Here is a 21,190-nt window from a genome sequence, read left to right on the forward strand (position 1 = left end):
ATATGGCACATCGTGGTTGCCCACCACTGCACGACCTCCGGAGGCAAACAACGGACGGCCCACTGATCCAGAACATAAAGATCATTTCTACTGCAGGTAGCCGGCCAAAGGCAATTTTTTTAAATTAAAAATCCAGCAAATAAATGTTTAAAAATCCAGAAGTTTCTCTTTTAAAAGAAAACTTACTTCATTTTCCTCTTTAATCTAGGAGAGAGCAAACCTTCCTAGCTTTCAGTTTGGGGAAATGAGTGACTCTGAGTCACTCGTTTTCTGCTTCTTACTTCTATCAAAAAAACCCACTTGAACTCAGCATAGATGGGTGAGGGATAGAGCTGGTGCTCACAGGAAGCCACGCGCCCTTCAAAGGCACCTGTCTTTCTTAGCGCTGTGCTTCTCGAGCAAGCCTGGCACTGGCTCACAGACCTTCCTCAGAACCACTGTCAGAAAAGCAAGGTAAGTGGGGACGGGGCCATTCCCAGGGCCTCAGGCCACACACTGCTCTCTAGACACTGGACAGGTGTGTGGACTTTGGAAGTGCTGTAAGCTGGCCCGCTGCCCACCCAGTCCCAACACTCAGGCATCTCGGGCACTCTGGGGCTCCCAGCGGGCTCTTGTCTTGGAGCTCACACACCATCTACTTCTACTCACATCCTCCGAGCCCTCGTCTGAGGGGCATTCGTAGACGCAGGGCTCTCTCCCTGCGCACCTCTGGCCCAAGTCCACATGCTCAGAATACACAGATAATTTTTTTTTATCAAACATCCACATTTTTCTGCTTCTTGCTTCTATCAAGATTCCCAGGCCAAGAAAGCAAATAAGGCTGATTCCCACCACTTACCAGCTGTGTTTCCTTTTTTTGTTCTCCTGATAATTTCTTAACTCCTCAGCTTCGTCTATTCCTTAACCTTTCACAAGCAAAATGGTGGAGAGAGACTAGGATTGTTATTTATTTAACTAGAATTGATAATCATTTTACAACATTGTTTCAGGGGCTCTGCAATGCCCCAGGTCTTCAGTTATCTGTTTGCAGGAGGAGATCCAAATCTCTCTCTTGAGAAACCAAACATAGTTTGTCGTTTGAGTGTTTGGGCTTGTGGTGGTGAGGGTGGTAGGGAGGAGATGTGAATTACCAAACAGTATTGTAATAAGGAACACAGGCTGCCATTAAGAAGGAAGCAAGAGGAAGTAGCCTTGAGTCAGAAAGCCCTTCATCCCTGAATTGCTCTGATTCACATGTGAACATGTGAAGGTTTAAGAAGGTTTTAACTTTAAGAAGGTTTTAACCTCTTCACCTGCCCATTTAGATAGGAAATGAGGGTGGTTGGGAGATAGAGGGATTTCATTTCTGGCTCTGATGTGCCTTTTCGAGGTCTGTCAGGCTAATTCCCTCTGTGATGGGATTCCGTGCACAGGACTGATTTTTGCATGCAGTTTTGATGAAAAGACCAAAAAGTTCCCTCAAGTTACCATCTGAGTGCTGCAAAATGATCTGAGTGCTGCCGCCTTCAGAAGGGCCTTAGCATCAGACTGGCCCAGAAGGAGCCTGGAAGGCCAGGCATGTTCCCATCTAAGATGGTGTTCTAGAATGAACAGGGGACCGGGTGGTGTATGCCAGAGACAACTTGCACCAACTCAGGACTGCTAAGATTCAGGAATTTTGTGAGGTGGTTGGTAGCTGGAATTTTGCCATGGTGGAAATATCTGCACCACAGAAACCAGCAAACACCATAGATCAGAGTCCCCTACCACCCAACCAGCCCCTACCGGGACTTGGGGCCCAAAGAAAAGTTCTGCATATAGCTGTGTGGCCTCATTTAACCTCTCGGAAGCTTTCATGAGTCATCTACACCACGGTTCGGTATGCTTGCTTGGCTTAGAGCGCCTGATTTTTGTTGGGAGGGTGGTGGGGGACAGGAGCATGGAATTAGGATTCAATGCACAATACCAGGGAACGTACTTTGAAATCTATGTGTCAAGGTTGCAGGAGGAATTAGAATTTTTATATAAAGGCAGGTGACGAACCTTCTAGCCCAATGATTGTCTAAGCAATTCATGAATTTTGGGAGCTATAATCTGAAGGGGAAACCTGCGTAGATTTTTCATCTTTTTGTTTTTTCTTTTGCTCTTATGTCACAAAGGTGGTTCTGGGTGTAGGACTGTTGGAAATCTCAACTGGCCTGCAAATGATTCAGTAACTGCAGACTACTATTTAGAAATGCATCCTTGAAAAAACCTCCTCAAGAAGGAGGTTTTTCTGTCCCCACTTACAAATGAGAGAACGGAAGCTCCCCTCAGAGGGATAGAAAAGGGGCAGAGCTGGAACGTGGAATCTGCTAAACTCCCAAGGGCAGCGTCCTTCCATTTGGCTGCACTGCCCTGTGGGGAATGGAGCCCTTCAACTTGGGAAGGTTGGGAAGGGTGTGTGATGATCCGGGGCAAAATATTAAGCAACTATGCTCTGTATTCAGCACCACTTTGATTTGGTTTTGTTCTTACAGAAATCTTGTTTGCTCTTCCCCTCGTTAGCTTCTGGTTGGGCTCAGACCTGAGTCAAGGTGCTGGTAGATTTGACAATGAACCCCACGGATATAGCGGACACCACCCTGGATGAAAGCGTCTACAGCAATTACTATCTCTACGAAAACATCCCCAAGCCTTGCACCAAAGAAGGCATCAAGGCGTTTGGGGAGCTCTTCCTGCCCCCTCTCTACTCCCTGGTCTTTCTGTTTGGTCTCCTTGGAAATTCTGTGGTGGTTGTGGTCCTGTTCAAGTACAAGAGGCTCAAGTCCATGACGGACGTGTACCTGCTCAACCTTGCCATCTCGGACCTGCTCTTCGTGCTCTCCCTCCCTTTCTGGGGCTACTATGCTGCAGACCAGTGGGTTTTCGGACTAGGTCTCTGCAAGATTATTTCCTGGATGTACTTGGTGGGCTTTTACAGTGGCATCTTCTTCATCATGCTCATGAGCATCGACAGATACCTGGCGATTGTGCATGCGGTGTTTTCCTTGAGAGCGAGGACCCTGACTTATGGGGTCATCACCAGCTTGGCCACGTGGTCCGTGGCTGTCCTGGCCTCCCTTCCAGGCCTTTTATTCAGCACCTGTTATACTGAGCGCAACCATACCTACTGCAAAACCAAGTACTCTCTCAAGTCCACGAGGTGGAAGGTGCTGAGCTCCCTGGAGATCAACATTCTTGGACTGGTGGTTCCCTTGGGCACCATGCTGTTCTGCTACTCCATGATCATCAGGACATTGCAGCACTGCAAAAACGAGAAGAAGAGCAAGGCGGTGAGGATGGTCTTTGCTGTGGTGGCCCTCTTCCTGGGGTTCTGGGCACCTTACAATGTGGTGCTCTTCCTGGACACATTGGTGGAACTGCAGGTCCTTCAGGATTGCACCTTTGAAAGGCACCTGGACTATGCCATTCAGGCCACAGAGACCCTGGCTTTCGTCCACTGCTGCCTCAATCCAGTCATCTACTTTTTCCTAGGGGAGAAATTCCGCAAGTACATCGTACAGCTCTTTAAAACCTGCAGGGGGCCGTTCATGCTCTGCCAATATTGCAGGGTCCTCCAACTCTACCCGCCTGACACTCCCAGCTCGTCCTACACGCAGTCCACTGGGGATCACGATCTCCATGATGCTCTGTAGAAAACGAAGAGGCAAAAGATGGAGTCGAGCGTCCCGTGTCAAGAGCTTAAAATTGTATTATAGTAAGAGTTCCTGAGCAAGTGGCGGGAAGGAGACTTACATCCACAGCCAAGCGCGGGCTTCTCACCCCGCAGTCAGCTTTTCCTCTTGCCACAGGCGAGTTCAGTGCAGGAAGAGCTCAATGGGGCTGCGGCAGCCCTCCTCTCTCATGGCCTGCCTGCAGGGATGAGTAAACCGAAGGAGAGCGCTAAGCAGCATTTCAGTGAGGCTATCCATAATCCTGTAAGGGAAGGACCATTCATTCCCTTCTAACTCGAACTGATGCCGTTCTCCAGGAGGAACTGTGGAGGATTGACTGGTGCAATCAATTGCTACTCCTTGCTGCTCGCTGTGAAAAATGGGCCCTTTTAATGAACTTCTAGCTTTTGTGGAACAATACAGAAAACTTTGGCATGCCGTCCTAGGGTTTTTCTAATAATATATCCGAAGCATGGTATATTCCCGGAAGCCAGGTGTACTCAGAAACAAATAGCGAAGTAATGAACCTGGATCTTGAGTCTTTTATTTTAAAGGATGATTTGTTAATGGAAGCCAAACTTTTGATGCTGATTACAAGTATAAGGATGTGAAGGCATTAGCGTGGTCTGATTTCCAAACGTGAAATACAAGGCATTAAAAGATCCAAACACATTTGTGGAGATTCAAACACACTTTCATATGCTTGTGAGCATGTTTTGTTTTAATTATAACAGATGAATATTCAAATTTCACAAATAATATGTAGGTGCAGATACATTTATTTAGGGTCTCTTATTCGTGTACAAACAGAACCTTCAAAACTAAAAATAACGAGGGCTAATAAAGTATGACAATGCTTCCTTAATAAGTTTGAAGTGCCTGCCATCAAGCGAGGCAAGAATAATCAACTAATGGTTATTACTGATGTGGCATAAACTGGACCATCAAAAAATTATGAAGTTGTGAAAAATGTCATCCTGTCTTTTAAAATATTGGCCTCCTTTTTAACTGTTGGATGACTCAAAATTTCAGTCATTTCTTACAAGTCATAATCATGTAATTAATTGTTTGACACCATTAAAATAAATTTCTGTTCTTCCAGCCTTAATTAATCAGAATTAAGTAGAGACTTTAATCAAGTCGGGAGAGACCTGTAATCCCTCCCCCCAGAAAAACCTGTCTTGCAAACTATTAACTGAGTTATCTGTTCAAATGCTTCTGTAAATTTACACATTATTACATGCTCTACATTTATAAAGGACGCATTTCCAGAAAGTTGGTTTTCAGAGAAGTGATTTTAGAAGGGTAAGTGGATGTTGCCTTTATAGACAAAAATAAACTTGTATATAGTCCCACAGAGCCTTTTTTCCTGATCCTGTTTGTATTTGGTTTCCTTTTATTTATTTATTTATTTATTTATTTATTTATTTGCGAGAGATAGCATGAGCAGAGGGAGAGGGAGAAACAGATTCCCCGCTGAGCAGGGAGCTGGTCGTGGGACTCGATCTCACCACCCAGGATCATCACCGGAGCCCAAGGCAAACGCTTAACCGACTGAGCCACCCAGGCGCCCTGTGTTCGGTTTCCTGACGGGGCTGCGGATGCCAGCTGATGTGGGTGTGGTGCACTGGGCTGGCAGCGGGAGGAACCAGAGGGCAACCTGTCTAGGCAGCCACGTGGGGCGGGGGGGTGGCGCCATGGGCAGCAGTGGCCAGGAGGCTGGGATGCATGGCAGGGAGGGCTAGGCTGGGTTCACGGGCGGTTTCCCCAGAAAACCTCCCTTCGTGTGGCCTGCCCCACCCGGCCTGCAAATCCTAGCTCTGCACTCCCGTGTGAACCTGAACACATTACTTTCAGCCTCAGTTTTCCCTCATCTGTAAAGCGGAATATATTCCAGGGTGATGGAAAGAAAGATGATTATTCCCTGACAGAGCTTGTAATGGTATTCATTTAATCACAGCAAGAGGGAAATTTTAGGGCCCCGAAAGACAGATGGACTGAAGGGGTTTCACTGTCCCTTTGTCCCTCTGAGCACACAGTGGTAGACAGGGTGGGGTGCAGTCTGCCCGCTGCCGTCCCTCGTCCTGAGGGGGGTCATCCATCACCTCAAGACCCTCAGGCCTTCCCTTGTCCCAGAGCTTGGGCGGATTCCCTCAGGATGGGGAATTTGGAAGCTCCAGTGACACCCCGACATGACACTCTCAGAACACTGACAAGAAAGTGTCTTCCCATTCAGCACCAGAAACGTGAAAACAAGCCAGCGCGATTTCCACACAAAGGTAGTACCACAAAGGGGAGGTTAACTCTCCGTTCTCAGACACTGGACCCATCCCTTCCTCTTGGCAACATGCCCAGCTTCTGGGGAACGCAGACTCGGTGCAATTTGTTTAAGAACAACAGTCGTGGTGGTTACGCAACACCGTGAACATACTACGTGCCGCTGAATTGCACGTTTTTAAATGATTAGTTTGATAGCCTGTGAAGTTTATCTCAAGAACCCTGGGCAATAGCCCTGTGAGTATCTGTCCCATAGTAGGCACTCAAATTCTACCGAATAAATACATGTCATCTTCTTTCTGGGAGAAGAAAAAAATACTGGGTGTTGGCAAATGGTCTTCAGACCCTTCGGGAGATTTTCCTTGAGAAACTCTCTTCATAGTTTGGAACATTGGCTGCAATTAGTTCCAGTTGGTTGAATGTCTATTTTGTGCTAAGCAGGATGCCGGGTTACGGAGAGACTAATAGGATAAAGGAGGAAGCTTGTGGAATTTACAATCTGCTAAAGGGAAAACACAAACACTAGATCAACTCGAATGCAAGCAGGACAGATAGGACAACAGAGCAACAAACACAATGCTTTGGGACTTCCGGGGAAGGAGAAATGGGTTCAATTTCCAATTTCAGCATACAATTAGCTTTTAAAAGGACCGTAATTTTGTTTTTTTTTTAAAGATTTTATTTATTTATTTGACAGAGAGAGACACAGCGAAAGAGGGAACACAAGCAGGGGGAGTGGGAAAGGGATAAGCAGGCTTCCTGCGGAGTAGGAAGCCTGATGCGGGGCTCGATCCCAGGACCCTGGGATCATGACCTGAGCTGAAGGCAGACACTTAGCCATCTGAGCCACCCAGGCACCCCAGGACCGTGATTTTGATGAACAGAAGGGGGGAAGGACATTCGAGGCTGATGGAAAGGCAAGTGGTGTTAAGAGCATACTGTGTGGTCGGCGGGGGGTTGGGGGAGGAGTGGTTTGGGTAGTTAAAAGAGAATATGTGGGGGGTGGGAGGCAGCAGCAAAATAAATACTTGCCCTCTTGCCTTAATTTGGGACAACTCTGACAGGCCCTTCCAATTCCAAGCACCCTGTACGATTAGCTGGGGCATCTGTTGCGGCCACATGCTAATGCAATTTTTCCTGTTGTTCAGTCTTGCTTCCTTCACGCCCTCATAGATGTTGTTCCCAGGACGACTCCCCATTCAATCTGCCGTATGCTAATCTCAGAGTCTCAGAGGCTGTTTTCAGGAACCCCAGTCTACAACGAGGACTTCAGGATCACACAGGGGCAAGTGAGCCCCTAATACAAATGGAAATTGACCCCCAGGTGTGGGGAAATGAAAAGGCATAATCTCTGCCCCGGGGATGTCCTTCATTCATTGCTCCCTGGCCATCAACCCCGTCTGACTCTTGGTTCTTATGCTTCCATTTGTCAATTGCACCTTTGCCCCCATAATTTGCCTGCCTCACTCCCAGAGGCATCTCCCTTTCCACTACTGTTGTGGTCATGGACCATCTCCACCTTTGCTTGTGCTATAGCCTCCTGACATCCTATATTCCGTACCCATCAGTGACTTCCTGGACTCAAATGAACCAGACACAAGCTCCACCCATTTTTTGTGGTCACAATACTTTACTCCTTAAAAGCTTATAATGGCTCCAAATTCCCCTTTCAGAAAAGCAGAAATCCACCAAGTGTTTTCATATACTGAAACTCAATTGAGCTTCATTGTAAAGTAGATAAGGTTGGGTTTACCCCAAGAAACTGAGGTTCAGGGGGAATAATATTCTAATCATGAATTAAACTAACTCCAACGGTAACCACTACCTAACTGCCTGGCAAAATGCCTAGCACAAAGCAGTTGTTCAATTATTTTCTAGTGAATGAGTGAATTTCCTTATCTCTTAATTAAGCCCTCTATACTGGCAATTCAAGTTTCTATTTCACTACACAAAGTTCAGCAGTCTTCTCTCCAAAATCCCCACTATGTTTCTAATAAAACTTTGTGTGACAGAGTTCAAAGATTGATTGAATTGCCTCCTAGTTCCAGAAATCAGTGGGTGTTCTTTGGGTCAAAAATTACTTCATTAAAACTTTTGCTATGAGCACAATTGCAGAAGTCTGCATTTTCGCCTTCTCTAGGACCTATAAAATAACAGCAAGAAGAATGTATTAAAAAGCCCACAAACTCCATTTTTAAAAATTCTTTTTAAGTAGGCTCCACACCCAGGGTGGGGCTCGAACTCATGACCCTGAGATCAAGAGTCACATGTTCTACCGACTGAGCCAGCCAGGTGCCCCACAAACTCCATTTTCAGTCAAACTCGGAGAGAGATAGTTTCTCAGACTTCAAAATATATGTAAGAGCTACTAAAAGCAGCCACTCTCAGGCAAGAATTATGGGGGAGAAGGTGAAGAAAAGGGCAGTCCGAGGGGCGGCGGGACAGACTTCATACAGCCTGCAAACACCTGTTTCCTGAGGGAGGGGTGCACCATGAAGATCAGGAGCTGCTGACACAAACATGCTTAACAACCCAAAGCTAGTCACTAAGAAAAATAACACTATCATCAGGGTAGGATAGAAGTGTAGGAATATAATATTTTATTACCATGACCCAATATATCAACCTCAGCTCAAAATGCTTCCTGGGGCACTCCAGAGGTAGTCCAGCTAAAAACAGAAGAAAAGAAAGCCTGCTATCACTTCTACCAAACATCATACTGAATATGCTAGCTCCATGCTCTAAGAGAAAGAAATCAGTCGTATAAAAAGTGGAAAAGGGGGCAAGTTGACAAAATACCTGCACAGTACCTTTCAAAACTGAATGTCATCAAAAACAAGGAAAGTCTAAGAAATTGTCACAGGCAAGAGGAGCCTAAAGAGAGAAGACAACTAAATGAATTAGTTCTGGAACGGAAAAGGACATTAGCTAAAAACTAAGGAAATCTGAATAAAGTATGGGCATTAGTTAATAATAATGTATCAATATTGGTGCATTAAATATAACACACCATGCAGGAAATTGCATGTGGGGTGCATGGGAACTGTTTGTACTTTCTTCGTGATTTTTTGTAAACTTAAAACTGTTCTAAGATTGGAAAAGAAAAGACAAAGTATCTCTAGTTGTAATGATAGTATTGAATAACTGGAAAACACAAGAGAATCACCGGAAAGAACTATTATGAATAACAAGATAATTAAGTGAGTTAATAGGGGAAAGTGCTAATACATAAAACTCAATTATATTTATATTTACAAATAACTACTAGTTAGAAGATGTGATGGAAAACCAGACCTGCATTTTAAAAGAGAATAGAAAAAAAAAATCCTAATTAAGATACATATTATAGAGGCGCCTGGGTGGCTCAGTCGTTGTGTCTGCCTTCGGCTCAGGTCACGGTCCCAGGGTCCTGGGATCGAGCCCCGCATCGGGCTCCCTGCTCCGCGGGAAGCCTGCTTCACCCTCTCCCACTCCCCCTGCTTGTGTTCGCTTTCTCGCTGTCTATCTCTCTGTCAAATAAATAAACAAGATCTTAAAAAAAAAAAAAGATACATATTATACATATGAAATATATAGGAAATAGATATAAATATATGAAAAACCCCCACTTTAAAGCACTATTGCTGAACACCAAAATGATGTGGATGAAAAGGCCTAGATGCTCTTTTGCAAGAGGACTCAACGTTATAAAAACGTCAGATCTTCCTAAGTTAAATGATTAAATCCAATGTTATTCTTCAAGACACATCAGTGGTTCTTTAAAAAGAACTACATACACTGATTTAAAAGCTTCTGTGAAAATGAACAAAAAATGAACACTCTGAAAAGAAGAGCAATAAGGATGTCTATATTATAAATTACTATGTATATTAAATTAATTAGTTAATTAAAATAGTACGGCAATGGACCAGAAAATTGAGTGGAACAGAATGAGAAATCTAGTATTAGATCAAAACATACATGGGAATTTAGCATATATTAAAGATGGCATTTTAAATCAAGTGGGGGATACAATAAATTTCTTATTTAAGGAGTGAGCCAAATGGACTATCATCTGAGGAAAAAAATTAAGCTTGATTCTTACATCACACTGTACATGGTTAAACCTCAAAAATATATTTAAATGTAAAAGTTGAACAATAAAAGTTCTAATAGGAAAAACAGGAGAATTTCCTCATAATTTCGGCATGGGCAAGGCCTTTCTCAAATTCAGAAGCCTTAAAGAAAAGATTAATAAATTCAACTATGTGAATATAAAAATATGCATAACACAAACATCACCAAAAGAGAAATCAGAAGACAAATAACAAACTGGGGAAAATGTTTATATGCAGTTGAACATTTTCTCTAATAACTAAGTGGCACATGCATGTTTATGCCATTATTTTTTTTTTTTTAAAGATTTTATTTATTTATTTGAGAGAGAGAGAATGAGAGAGAACACATGAGAGGGGGGAGGGTCAGAGGGAGAAGCAGACTCCCTGCCGAGCAGGGAGCCCGATGTGGGACTCGATCCAGGGACTCCAGGATCATGACCTGAGCTGAAGGCAGTCGCTTAACCAACTGAGCCACCCAGGCACCCTGTTTATGCCATTATTCTCAGTACTTTTCTATATGGTTGAAATATTTAATAATAAAAAAATAATTAATTACTGTGTATCCATACTATGGAATGTGATGCTATTAAAAAGAATGCTTTCCAGCTAGATACCTATTATCATGCAGAAATGTCCATGACGTATTAACAGCATTTTATTTTATTTTATTTTTTAGACTGAATTACTAATAGACACATTGTGTTATTGAAAGGTGACTTCATGTGGTTTTCCCCTTAAAGACAGTACTTGCAGGTACAAAGACGCTGAGATGTCTATAGCCTTCAGATGTTTACTTGAAAAGTTTGATATTAGCTTTCCTTATCTAGCTGAGGATTCACAAATTCTCCATAATCAAACTGACATCTTTGATAGATGACTAACAAAATTTTTAATGAATTTTTAAAAAAGATTTTATTCATTTATTTATTTGAAAGAGAGAGAGAGAGAAAGAATGTGAGCAGGGGGAGGAGCAGAGGGAGGGGAATAAGCAGATTCTTTGCTGAGCGCAGAGCCCGAGGCGGGTCTCTATCCCAGGACCCTGAGAGCATGACCTCAGCCGAAATCAAGAGTTGGATGCTTAACTGACTGAGCCACCTGGGCACCCCAACTAACAAAATTTTTAGTAATCTGGCTAGGATCTCCCCAAGGAAGAGACACACAAATAGGACACATCACAGGAGTGATCTGGAATAGGTGATCACAGTTACAGCAATCCAGTAAACGCTGTCTGGTAAAGTGTGATTCTTGACAAAAGGGACCCTTAAAGGTGGGATGCCCAGAACTTGTGTTCTTGGCTCAGTTGGTTAAACGTCGGACTCTTGCTTTTGGCTCAGGTCTTGATCTCAGGGTTGAGTTCAAGCCTGTGTTGGGCTCCATGTAGAGCCTGCTTAAAACAACAACAACAACAACAAAAAACTCATTAGGGGCGCCTGGCTGACTCAGTCATTTGATCATGCAACTCTTGATCTCAGAAGTCACAAGTTCAAGGCCCATGTTGGGCATGGAGCCTACTTAAAAAAAAAAAAAAAGAACTTTTATTCTCTTTATAAGTTTTTGTATTATCAGATGTAGATCTTTCACTCCTATTACTGTTCCCTACTGAATATTGAGAGATCTGAAATTTTGGAATGATAGAGAAAACACCATATTCATCTTGATACTTCTTACAAGATTTGTAATGATGTCTCATGTGGTAGAATTTTTTTTTTTTTAAGATTTTATTTATTTATTTGACAGAGAGAAACATAGCGAGAGAGGGATCACAAGCAGGGGGAGTGGGAGAGGGAGAAGCAGGCTTCCCGCCGAGCAGGGAGCCCGATGCGGGGCTCGATCCCAGGACCCTGGGACCATGACCTGAGCCGAAGGCAGACGCCTAACGACTGAGCCGCCCAGGCGCCCCTCCTGTGGTAGAATTTAATCTGTTTTGCACAGCATCTGCACCTACCGGAAAACTTCCTCATGATAATTTCAAGGTCTAAGGCCTCTCTCTCTTCTAGTCACACCTCCACGACAGAGGAGACAATGTATTCCGCTCTCTCTCATTGCAGTCAGGCTGGGTCCTCATGGGCGTTTTGAGCACCTCCTGACAGGGTAGTAAAAATCATCTTTGGTGTGGGATGTGGCTGTGGAGAGCTCCTTGGCCATGGTGGTGGAGGCATTGGGGGATCAGGTGATTACCATCATAAGACTCTCTATGAGAACTATTAACAGCATTCTAAAAACCTGGAAGGATAAACCTTAAACTTAACCCCCAAAATGTTAGTCATTAAAAATAATTTTTTTCCGGATTTATCGAACTATTACTGATGTTAGCCATTTCATAGAAGGAAGAATGATGCTTTATACATTCCAGGCTTCTTTATTTCTTTAAACAAACATGGATTACTTTCATAATCTGCCAAAACAATAGAAATATTTCCATTTTAGAAAAGAAAAAAAAGGAGATCTTCGTGATTATGGAAATTGACTAATGAACCACAGAGAGATAGTCTAAAAAAGGGGGCTCACAGGTGAGGTGAGCAGGTGGATGCTCATCCTGATATGACGCCGGCCTTCAGAGAGATCAGTGTGTAGCCGAGTTCGTGGTGGGAGATGTGTACGAGATAGCACTAGGAGCCTGCAGAATGTTTGCTTTTTTTGATCTCACAGGAGATAAACGAGACTATAATTGGAGCCCAGCTAGGCAGGAAAAACGTCTCCATCATCGTGCACTGTACAGCTTCCTCTCCATGGTGGCCTTGGTTAGAGGGATTCCTCGTAATTTTGATGACATTACCATGAAAATATCACATGTAAACAAAGTGAACAGTGGATCAGGTGATGCATTTTGTGGTCCAGCTGGGCTCCTCGTGGGGGAATAACTGAGGAGGAGTTAGAGAGGGTTTGTGCAGTGGACAAAGAGTGAGCTTATGAGGGAACGGGCACATTAGGGCACATTTCAGTGTGCCTTGAAAACTTATTGAGGGTCACAGAATTGCTGAGTTATTCACTGGGAAGACTTCTAATTGAGGTGCAGCAAAAGTTCACAGTTTGGGGGGGTCTTCCTGTCTTCTGAAACTTACTGAGATGACAGATAACATGTAATAAATTTAAAAGATGGTTCTGTACAAAAGCCACTTTGGGAAATAGATTGACAGTTCTTTGTAAAGTTGAACGTATACCTACTCTGTGATCCAGGGATTCTATACCCAGGTATTTACTCAAGTGAAATGAAGACCTCAGCCTTAAAATCTTAAAGACTTACTCAAGAATGTTCATAACAGGGCACCTGGGTGGCTCAGCCGGTTAAGCAGCTGCCTTTGGCTCAGGTCATGATCCCAGGGTCCTGGAATCGAGTCCCGCATCGGACTCCCTGCTCAGCGGGGAGCCTGCTTCTCCCTCTACCCCTGCCTGCCTCTCTGCCTACTTGTTCTCTCTCTCTCTATGTCAAATAAATAAATAAAATCTTAAAAAAAAAAAGAATGTTCATAACATCATATTTAATGGTGAAAGACTGAGTGCCTTCCCCTTCATAAGATCAGGAACAAGACAAGTACATCTGCTCTTGCCCCTTCCATTCATATTGTACGGGAGGTTCTTGGTAGGGAAAAAAGGCAAGAAAAAGAAATAAAATGCATCCAGTTTGGAAAGGAACAAGTAAAACTATATCTATAAGATGACATAATCTAAGGAATCAGTAAAAAAAAGTATTAGAACAGATAAGTTCAGCAAATTATGGGATAAAGCATCAATATAAAAAATCAATTCCATTTCTATATACTGGCAATGAATAATCAAACATGAAATCAGAAAACAATTCCATGTACAAGAACATAGATAAATTTAACCAAAAAAAGTGCAAGATATGTGTACTGAAAGCTAGAGGAGCCCTAAATCAATACAAGGACATTCCGTGCTCACTGGTTAGAAGATTTGGTATTTTAAAGATCTTTCAGGGCGCCTGGGTGGCTCAGTTGGTTAAGCGACTGCCTTCGGCTCAGGTCATGATCCCGGAGTCCCGGGATCGAGTCCCGCATCGGGCTCCCTGCTCGGCGGGGAGTCTGCTTCTCCCTCTAACCCTACCCCCTCTTGCGCTCTCTCTCTCTCTCAAATAAATAAATAAAATCTTTAAAAAAAAAAAAAAAAAAAAAAAAAAAGATCTTTCAGGGGCACCTGGGTGGCTCAGTCGTTAAGCGTCTGCCTTCGGCTCAGGTCATGATCCCAGGGTCCTGGGATCGAGTCCCACATCGGGCTCCCTGCTCAGCAGGAAGCCTGCTTCTCCCTCTCCCATCCCCCCTGCTTGTGTTCCTGCTCTCGCTGTCTCTCTCTCTCTGTCAAATAAATAAATAAAATCTAAAAAAATAAATAAATAAATAAAAAATAAAGATCTTTCAAAAATGTCAATACTTTCTAAATTGATTTCTAGATTCGATAAAATCCCTATCACAACCCCAGCTGACTTTTAAAAATTTTGGGGGAGTAGAAATTGACAAGCTGATTCTATATAGCAATGAAGGGGATCCAAAAGAGCTAAAACAACTTTGAAAGGAATTAAAATTGGAGCACTCACACTCCCTGATTTCAAAACTTATTACCAAGCTACTCTGAGTAAGACAATGTGGTACAGCATAAGGATAAACATATAAATCAAAGGATTAGAGTTGAGAGTGGAGAAATAAATCATCGTGTTTATGGTTCATTGATTGTTTGACATGGGTGTCAAGATAATTCGATGGGGGAAAGAATGGTTTCTTTCAACAACTGGTGTTAGAACAACTGGATATCCACAGGCAAAAGAATGAAGTTGGACCACACTACCTACCCCATACACAAAAAATTAAAATAGATCCCAGATCTAAATGTAAGAGCTAAAACTGTAAAGTTCTTAGAAGAAAACATAGTTGTAAATCTTTATGACCTTGGGTCAGGCAAATCTATAGAGACAAAAGTCAATGAGTGGTTACCCAGGGCTAGGAGAAGAGGGAGTGGGGAGTGAGCACTAATGGTACGGGTTTCTTTTGGGGTGATGAAAAGCTTCACAATGTAGATTGTAGTGACGGTTGCACAACTCTGTGAATATACTAAACATCATTGAATTGTGCATTTTCAATGAGTAAATTTTATGGTATGTGAATTATATCTCAATAAAAATATTTAATAAAAGAATGTGTGTAATAGCTTTATTCATAATAGCCAAACATTGGAAATAATCCAACTGTCTGTCCATTAGCAAGAGAATGGATAAACAAACTTGGTATATTCATGCAATGGTATACCACTCAGTAATGTAAATCAAGGAATAAGTCACTTAAAACATTGATATGCCTAGAAACATTATGTTGAGCAAAAGAAACCAGACACAAAGTGGCACATATTGTAGTATTCTACATATATGAAGCTTTGGAACAGGCAAAACTAATCTATGGAGAAAAAAATTACAACAACGGTTGCCTTTGACGTGTGGTAGAGTATCAGCTGCAAAAGAATACAGAGCAATAAACTGGTGATGAAGACTTCCTATATCTTATTGGGTGTGGATGACCTGGAGAGATACATTTATCAAAATTTATTGTACTATACACTTAACAATATGCATATTTTATGGCATGCAAATTATACATCAATAAAAAAATATTACAGAAAAATTACAGGATTAAGTATATCAGAGGACCGGAACTGGGAAATGAAAGCAAAGTGGTGAGCAAAGCTGAGACCTCAAGTCTGCTGGGTCCTGGGACCTGAGGCTGGTAGTAGCTGTCAGGAGTTCTGATCCTGTGGGGTAACTCTGCTCCATATGATATGGGGGGTGGGGGGGAGGGAGTTGAAGCCAGAGGCTGGATCGAGGCAGGGCTATCTCACCTCTGAAAGAAGAGGGAAGAACTGCTGGTTGGCAGCTGTAGGCCTTGTAGGCTGGAGGATAAACACAAACTCACAGCTAAGATTGGAACTAAGCCCCAAGCACAGGGCTCAGTGGTCAGATCTGTGATACCCTCAGAACTGTAGGACTTGAGATTCAAGCCACTAATAAAAGACTTGGTTGTAGACTTTAACTCTAACCTGCTAACTGGAATGAGTCGTAAATTGAATTCTCTTGAAGTAGAACCTGGACAGGGATTCCCTTGCAAGTGGTTTACTGGGGGCTGCTCTGTGGAGAAGGGAGGAAGGATGTAGGGTAGGAAAGGGGAAGAAGGTAAGCAAAGATGTGTTCTGTATTAGGGTTCTCCAGAGAAACAGAACCAATAGGAGGTTATTTAACTATCTGTCTATCTACCTATCTATCTATCCATCCATCCATCCATCCATCCATCCATCATTTATTTAGAGACTTTTCTAAGGAATTGGTTCATGTGCTTATGAAGGCGGACAAGACCCAAGATCTGCAGGGTGAGTTTACAAGCTGGAGAGCAGAAAAACTGATGGTATAGTTCCAGGATGAAGGCCTGTAGCCTTGAAACCCAGGAAGAGCCAGTGTTTCAGTTTGAGTCCAAAGGCAAGAAAACAAACAATGTCCTAGTTTGAAGGCACTCAGGCAGAAGGAATTTTGCCTCTTTTATTCGTGGGAGGGTCAGCCTTTTTGTTCTATTCAGGTCTCCAACTGATGGGATGAGGCTCACCCGCACTAGGGAGAGCAGTCTGCTTTTCTCAACTTAGAGATTCAGATGTTAATCTCACCCAGAAACCTTCACCAGAATCATGTTTGACCAAATGTCTGGACTCTCCATGGCCTAGTCAAGTTGACACATAAAATGAACCATCACAAGCTCTCTGCATGGGCTTGTCCCCACAGGGCCTCTTGGGCATGAATTGTACCACAGAATTAATCCCACTTTGAGGCAAAGGGTCTGGTCTTTTTTTTTTTTTTTAAGATTTTGTTTATTTATTTATTTTTTAGAGAGAGAGAGAGAGCACAAGTAGGGGGAGGGGCAGAGGGAGAGGGAGAAGCAGACCCCCCGCAGAGTAGGGAGCCTGATGTGGGACTTGATCTCAGGATCCTGGGATCACGACCCGAGCCGAAGGCAGATGCTTAACCAACTGAGCCACCCAGGCGCCCAGGGTCTGGTCTTTTGTGTCTGCATGTCAGTGAGGCATCTTCCTAAGTAAGCCCAGACTAGTTCTGCGGGGAAAGGAGCGTCCAATGCTCACAGCAGAGGCAGGAAGGGTGCACCAGCAGGCAGAGGCTTCTGGGTAGGGCACCAACAACATCCTGTACAGAAGCCACCTCAAAATTCCTATATAGGGATGGAGGAGCACAGAGACAGACAGACAGGCAGACAGAAACAAATCTTTATGACAAACTAACAGAAAATTTCCCAGTGAAAATGAGCATGCAAACCAAAATTCCATAGTTTAAGAAAAAAAATATAATTCTAAAACAATGAACAAGATCAATAATCAAAACAAGAGCTCACTTGAGATGAACTCAATATAATAGAATAGTGTAGAAAATACTTTTAAATAAATATGTTGATTTTTGAGGAAGTAATAACACCCACTAAAATAACAAAAGATTCTAAAACATTTACTGACACCAGGAAGGGCCGATCCTACCAGAGGTGTTAAACGAGATACACATGGGTGTCAACAGTAAACTTCCTTCTAGAACTGAACTTCTTTTCTATTTTGAGACCCCAGTTCTCCCAGAGGCAAAAACATAATCTCAGTCAATTCAGGGTCTCACCTACTGCCCCCCGCACCGTGTGGGGTTACAAGGGACTCTGGTCTTCGTTAGCTGGTGATGTCAGTACTGCTGAGATGCACCTCAGCCTGTCCGGGCCTCAAGCATCAATCCATGAAGTGACCCGCTGAGTTGACCCGCCCTCGCATAGGCTACTTATCAGATCCTTTGGCACTCCTCTTGTGACACAGGAGACACTCCATTTTCTCCTGTGTTCCTCTGTGGCCTCAGAGGCTTAGTGAGGCCGTCTGGATCTTCGCTATTTCATGCTGCGCCAGCGGGCATAGGAGACCTTCCTACTGCTCTCCTCTCCCGGTCTGGCTCCTGGGAACCCTCCGCGGCTGCGTCGGCCCGCGTGTAGACACCCATGCTGTGCTGCCTCCCCCCCGGCACCGTGAGGGGGACCTCAGGGGGCTTGCTGCTTCCCCGAGCTCGGCCTTGGGAATGATGGCTCCAAAAGCCCCATTTGCTGAGATACCAAAACCTTGGTGGGGATGCTATTATGCTGCTTAACCCCAAGGACTGGGTCGTGGGAGGTGGCAGTGCTAGAACTCTTCTCAGGACTCAGGGATGTTCACACAATCTGCCTGTTTTGCTTTCCTTCTGACTTCTCTCCTCCTCTCTCTCAGCTTGCCTCTAGGGCCTCTTCCAAAGAAATTGAACCTGGAGGGCAAAGGTGAGCATGTGTCATTTCAGGAATACAGACGGAATATGTTCATGTTAAAAATTATTAGAAATTCAGAGGTGGGGGGCACCTGGGTAGCTCAGTGGGTTAAGCATCTGCCTTCAGCTCAGGTCATGATCCCAGGGTGCTGGGATCGAGTCCGGCATCGGGCTCCCTGCTCAGTGGGGAGCCTGCTTCTCCCTCTCCCTCTGCTGCTCCCCCTGCTTGTGCTCTCTGTCAAATAAATAAAATCTTAAAAAAAAAAAAAAGAAATTCAGAGGTGGGAGTAGACAAAGAAGAGGAGAGAAGATAAAAGGATGGGTAAGCAATATGGATGATGGGAAAGTGTCTTGTGAAAACTAGAATATCTAGGGGCGCCTGGCTGGCTCATTTGGAAGAGCATGTGGCTCTTGGTCTCGGGGTTGTGAGTTCAAGCCTCATGCTGGGTGTAGAGATTACTTTAAAAAAACCCTGGAATATCTAATATTCAAAACTACTGAGCTTATGCTGTTGCAATATGGACCGCCCCAGCCCACAATCTCTTCAAAGCATCTATAAAGTTCTAAAGATAAAAAGGCCCGATGTGGGTGAGGTTTTTGTGAAACTCAAGGGACTCAGCTCCACATTTGAGTCAAGATACTGCAACAGGGCGTGTGGGATGGTGAGATGGTTCACGAACTGAACTAATTCAGTGGAAGCCGAGGCAGAATGTCTAGCCAGAGGAAACTGTGAGAAAGTGAGGCCTCCAGGGGTTCACAGAAACTTGGGAAGGTTTTAAAGACAGATCTTATCTAGATTCTTCAAGAGAAGGACACCTGCCCTCACATCTGTGTCAGACATGCCGGAAGGAATGCTGGAGACACGTGGACACCCCCTTAATCTGTGGGCATAGTCACGGAAGTACTCTTTCACCCACAAAGCATTGATTGAGAACCTTCTAGGGGCTAGATGCGCTGGCCTGGGTACTGAGGATACAAGAATGAAAATCACATGTACCTTACACGCAGGCTCTCTCGGTCAGTGGGAAACAAATGCGTAGACTATTCCGAGCTACGGGCCATAGAGAGGAATGTAACTGCAGAAAGAATTAGCAGCCCCTGCACAAATCACCTTCAGGGCAACCTCGCTCTTCAGGCACCTGTGGGTGCTTACTATCTGCCCTACACATTTCCTCTTCTGCCCCCAAGGCTCACAGAATGTTTTGCCAACGTGGTCCCAATCTGCAAGTCTGCATTTCTGACACCGCGCCCCGGATATTTACTTGTGTCCTCTGCCTAATTAAAAGTGGGACATTTCTCTTCTTTGTTGGGTATTGTGATCATCAGGAACGACTGCTTTGGGAGACCAGGGCCACACTGCAGAAGCTCCACGATGACCACTCTCTGACATCGGGAGAGTACAGGCGAAGTGTCACCAACGGTGTCGCCAAAACAGGAAATTGCCCCTCATCTCAAAAACCCTTGGGTGAGATAATTGCCTTAGCGTGCAGAGTTAGGACCAAGAAAAACAGCCTCTTTCTGGAGAGGGGCCTCTGTCCCAAGGAGACTGAGCTTCTTGGTACATTTAGTGTGAAGATGTGGGGATTTTCAGGGACATGTTTTCTCCGGGTGGGAGTTGGAAAGAACAGCTCTCCCCCACCATTTTCCATAATAACAGCAATCAAAATAAAACAAAAGTTATAAGTTTCAAGAGTTGAGGAAGGAAATAAGTTCATGTATTGTAGATTCCTGCAAGAGAGGAATTCGTGGGATTCTGACACAAAAGGAATTTTGTAACAAAAATTCCTGCAAAAAATCCAAGCTTCTACTTCCCTTTTCTTTTTAATGGATGAACAAATCAAAATATTCAAATAAACAAATCAAAGGCAAAATATTCTTCAAGACGACTCAGCAGAGAGGCAGCTCTCCCCAGTGGAGGCCTTGCTTACCCGCTGGAATAACTGGGGAAGGTAGGGGAGGGGAGGACGGGGCGGGGGGGGGTGGGGGAGGCCACAGGTGAGCTGGACCTGAGCCCTGGCTTTGTCTGTGCTGACAACTAACTGGCTGTGTGGCTTTAAGTCTGCGTTTCCCCTCTCTGGACTCAAAGTGCTCTGCCTTCATGGTACAGATGAAAATTTAGCTACTTTATTTTGTAGTTCCCAAAGTTCTATTTAGTTCTTTCACAAATCTGTGAGGTCTCATCATAGCTTCCTATTTCCTGCAGACATTGTTTATTGGTCTTTAAATATTGTATTTATTTTAAAATATGTCTCATAATTTCAATATCTGAAGCCTGTGTGGGTCTGTTTCTGCTGGTTCTAGTTTATATTGCTTTGTTTTTGTGTGTGTGTTTGCTTATATTTGACTGTGACTGCTCTTTGACCCTGAATATTATTTGGGGGGATTTCCCAAGATGTGGGAGGAAGCTGCCCTTATTCCAAAGATGATTCTGAGTTTGCTTCTGTCAGACACAAAGGGGCATTATCAGTTTTGCGCAATACTTCAGCTCACAGCCTGATGTTTAGTGGACTAGCTCAGTAATGCAAGTTTAGACCACAGATCCACACAAGGGCTGGCCTGTGCTCACAACCTCAGGGAGGGGTCCTATCACTTATTCCTGTCTTGCTGCACATCCAAGCTCTTGTCCTTCCATCCCCTGGGATTCAGACAAAGGAAGGTGGTTTCCATTTGTTCCACTCGTACCCTAAGGATCAGAGCCCCCCAACGTAATGTGGGTCTGGCTCCTATTGGACCTCCCAACCTTGAAGACCCCTGCCCCCCATGCCTCACGAAGCCACCCCAAGACAGTTTCTAGTTTCCCTGTCAGTTTACTTTGGATCGCCAAA

The 21,190-nt window shown here is 44.0% G+C and overlaps 1 protein-coding gene and 1 pseudogene across 2 annotated transcripts; one reads left to right on the plus strand and one right to left on the minus strand.

Annotated features, from left to right (window-relative positions):
• The first annotated feature begins 358 nt into the window (after positions 1 to 358).
• Positions 359 to 5,047, plus strand: CCR4 (C-C motif chemokine receptor 4). 2 transcript variants are annotated; one of them, XM_036071495.2, is made up of 2 exons: positions 359 to 453; positions 2,499 to 5,047. In XM_036071495.2, exon 2 carries the CDS (start codon positions 2,574 to 2,576, stop codon positions 3,654 to 3,656), a length of 1,083 nt encoding a protein of 360 aa, XP_035927388.1. In that variant the 5' UTR covers positions 359 to 453; positions 2,499 to 2,573; the 3' UTR covers positions 3,657 to 5,047. The 2 variants fall into 2 exon arrangements, with proteins under 2 accessions (XP_035927388.1, XP_035927387.1); XM_036071494.2 differs by having other exon boundaries at positions 2,527 to 5,047.
• Positions 5,048 to 10,830: 5,783 nt separating this feature from the next.
• Positions 10,831 to 12,193, minus strand: LOC118522458 (E3 ubiquitin-protein ligase RNF138-like; annotated as a pseudogene).
• Positions 12,194 to 21,190: the final 8,997 nt, after the last annotated feature.

The sequence above is a fragment of the Halichoerus grypus genome, chromosome 1, assembly GCF_964656455.1.
Source record: "Halichoerus grypus chromosome 1, mHalGry1.hap1.1, whole genome shotgun sequence".
In the NCBI taxonomy this organism is placed as follows: domain Eukaryota; kingdom Metazoa; phylum Chordata; class Mammalia; order Carnivora; family Phocidae; genus Halichoerus; species Halichoerus grypus.

Excerpts from the sequence above, each read along its gene's own strand:
- CCR4 (XM_036071495.2), top strand. The coding sequence starts at position 2,574 with ATGAACCCCACGGATATAGCGGACACCACCCTGGATGAAAGCGTCTAC.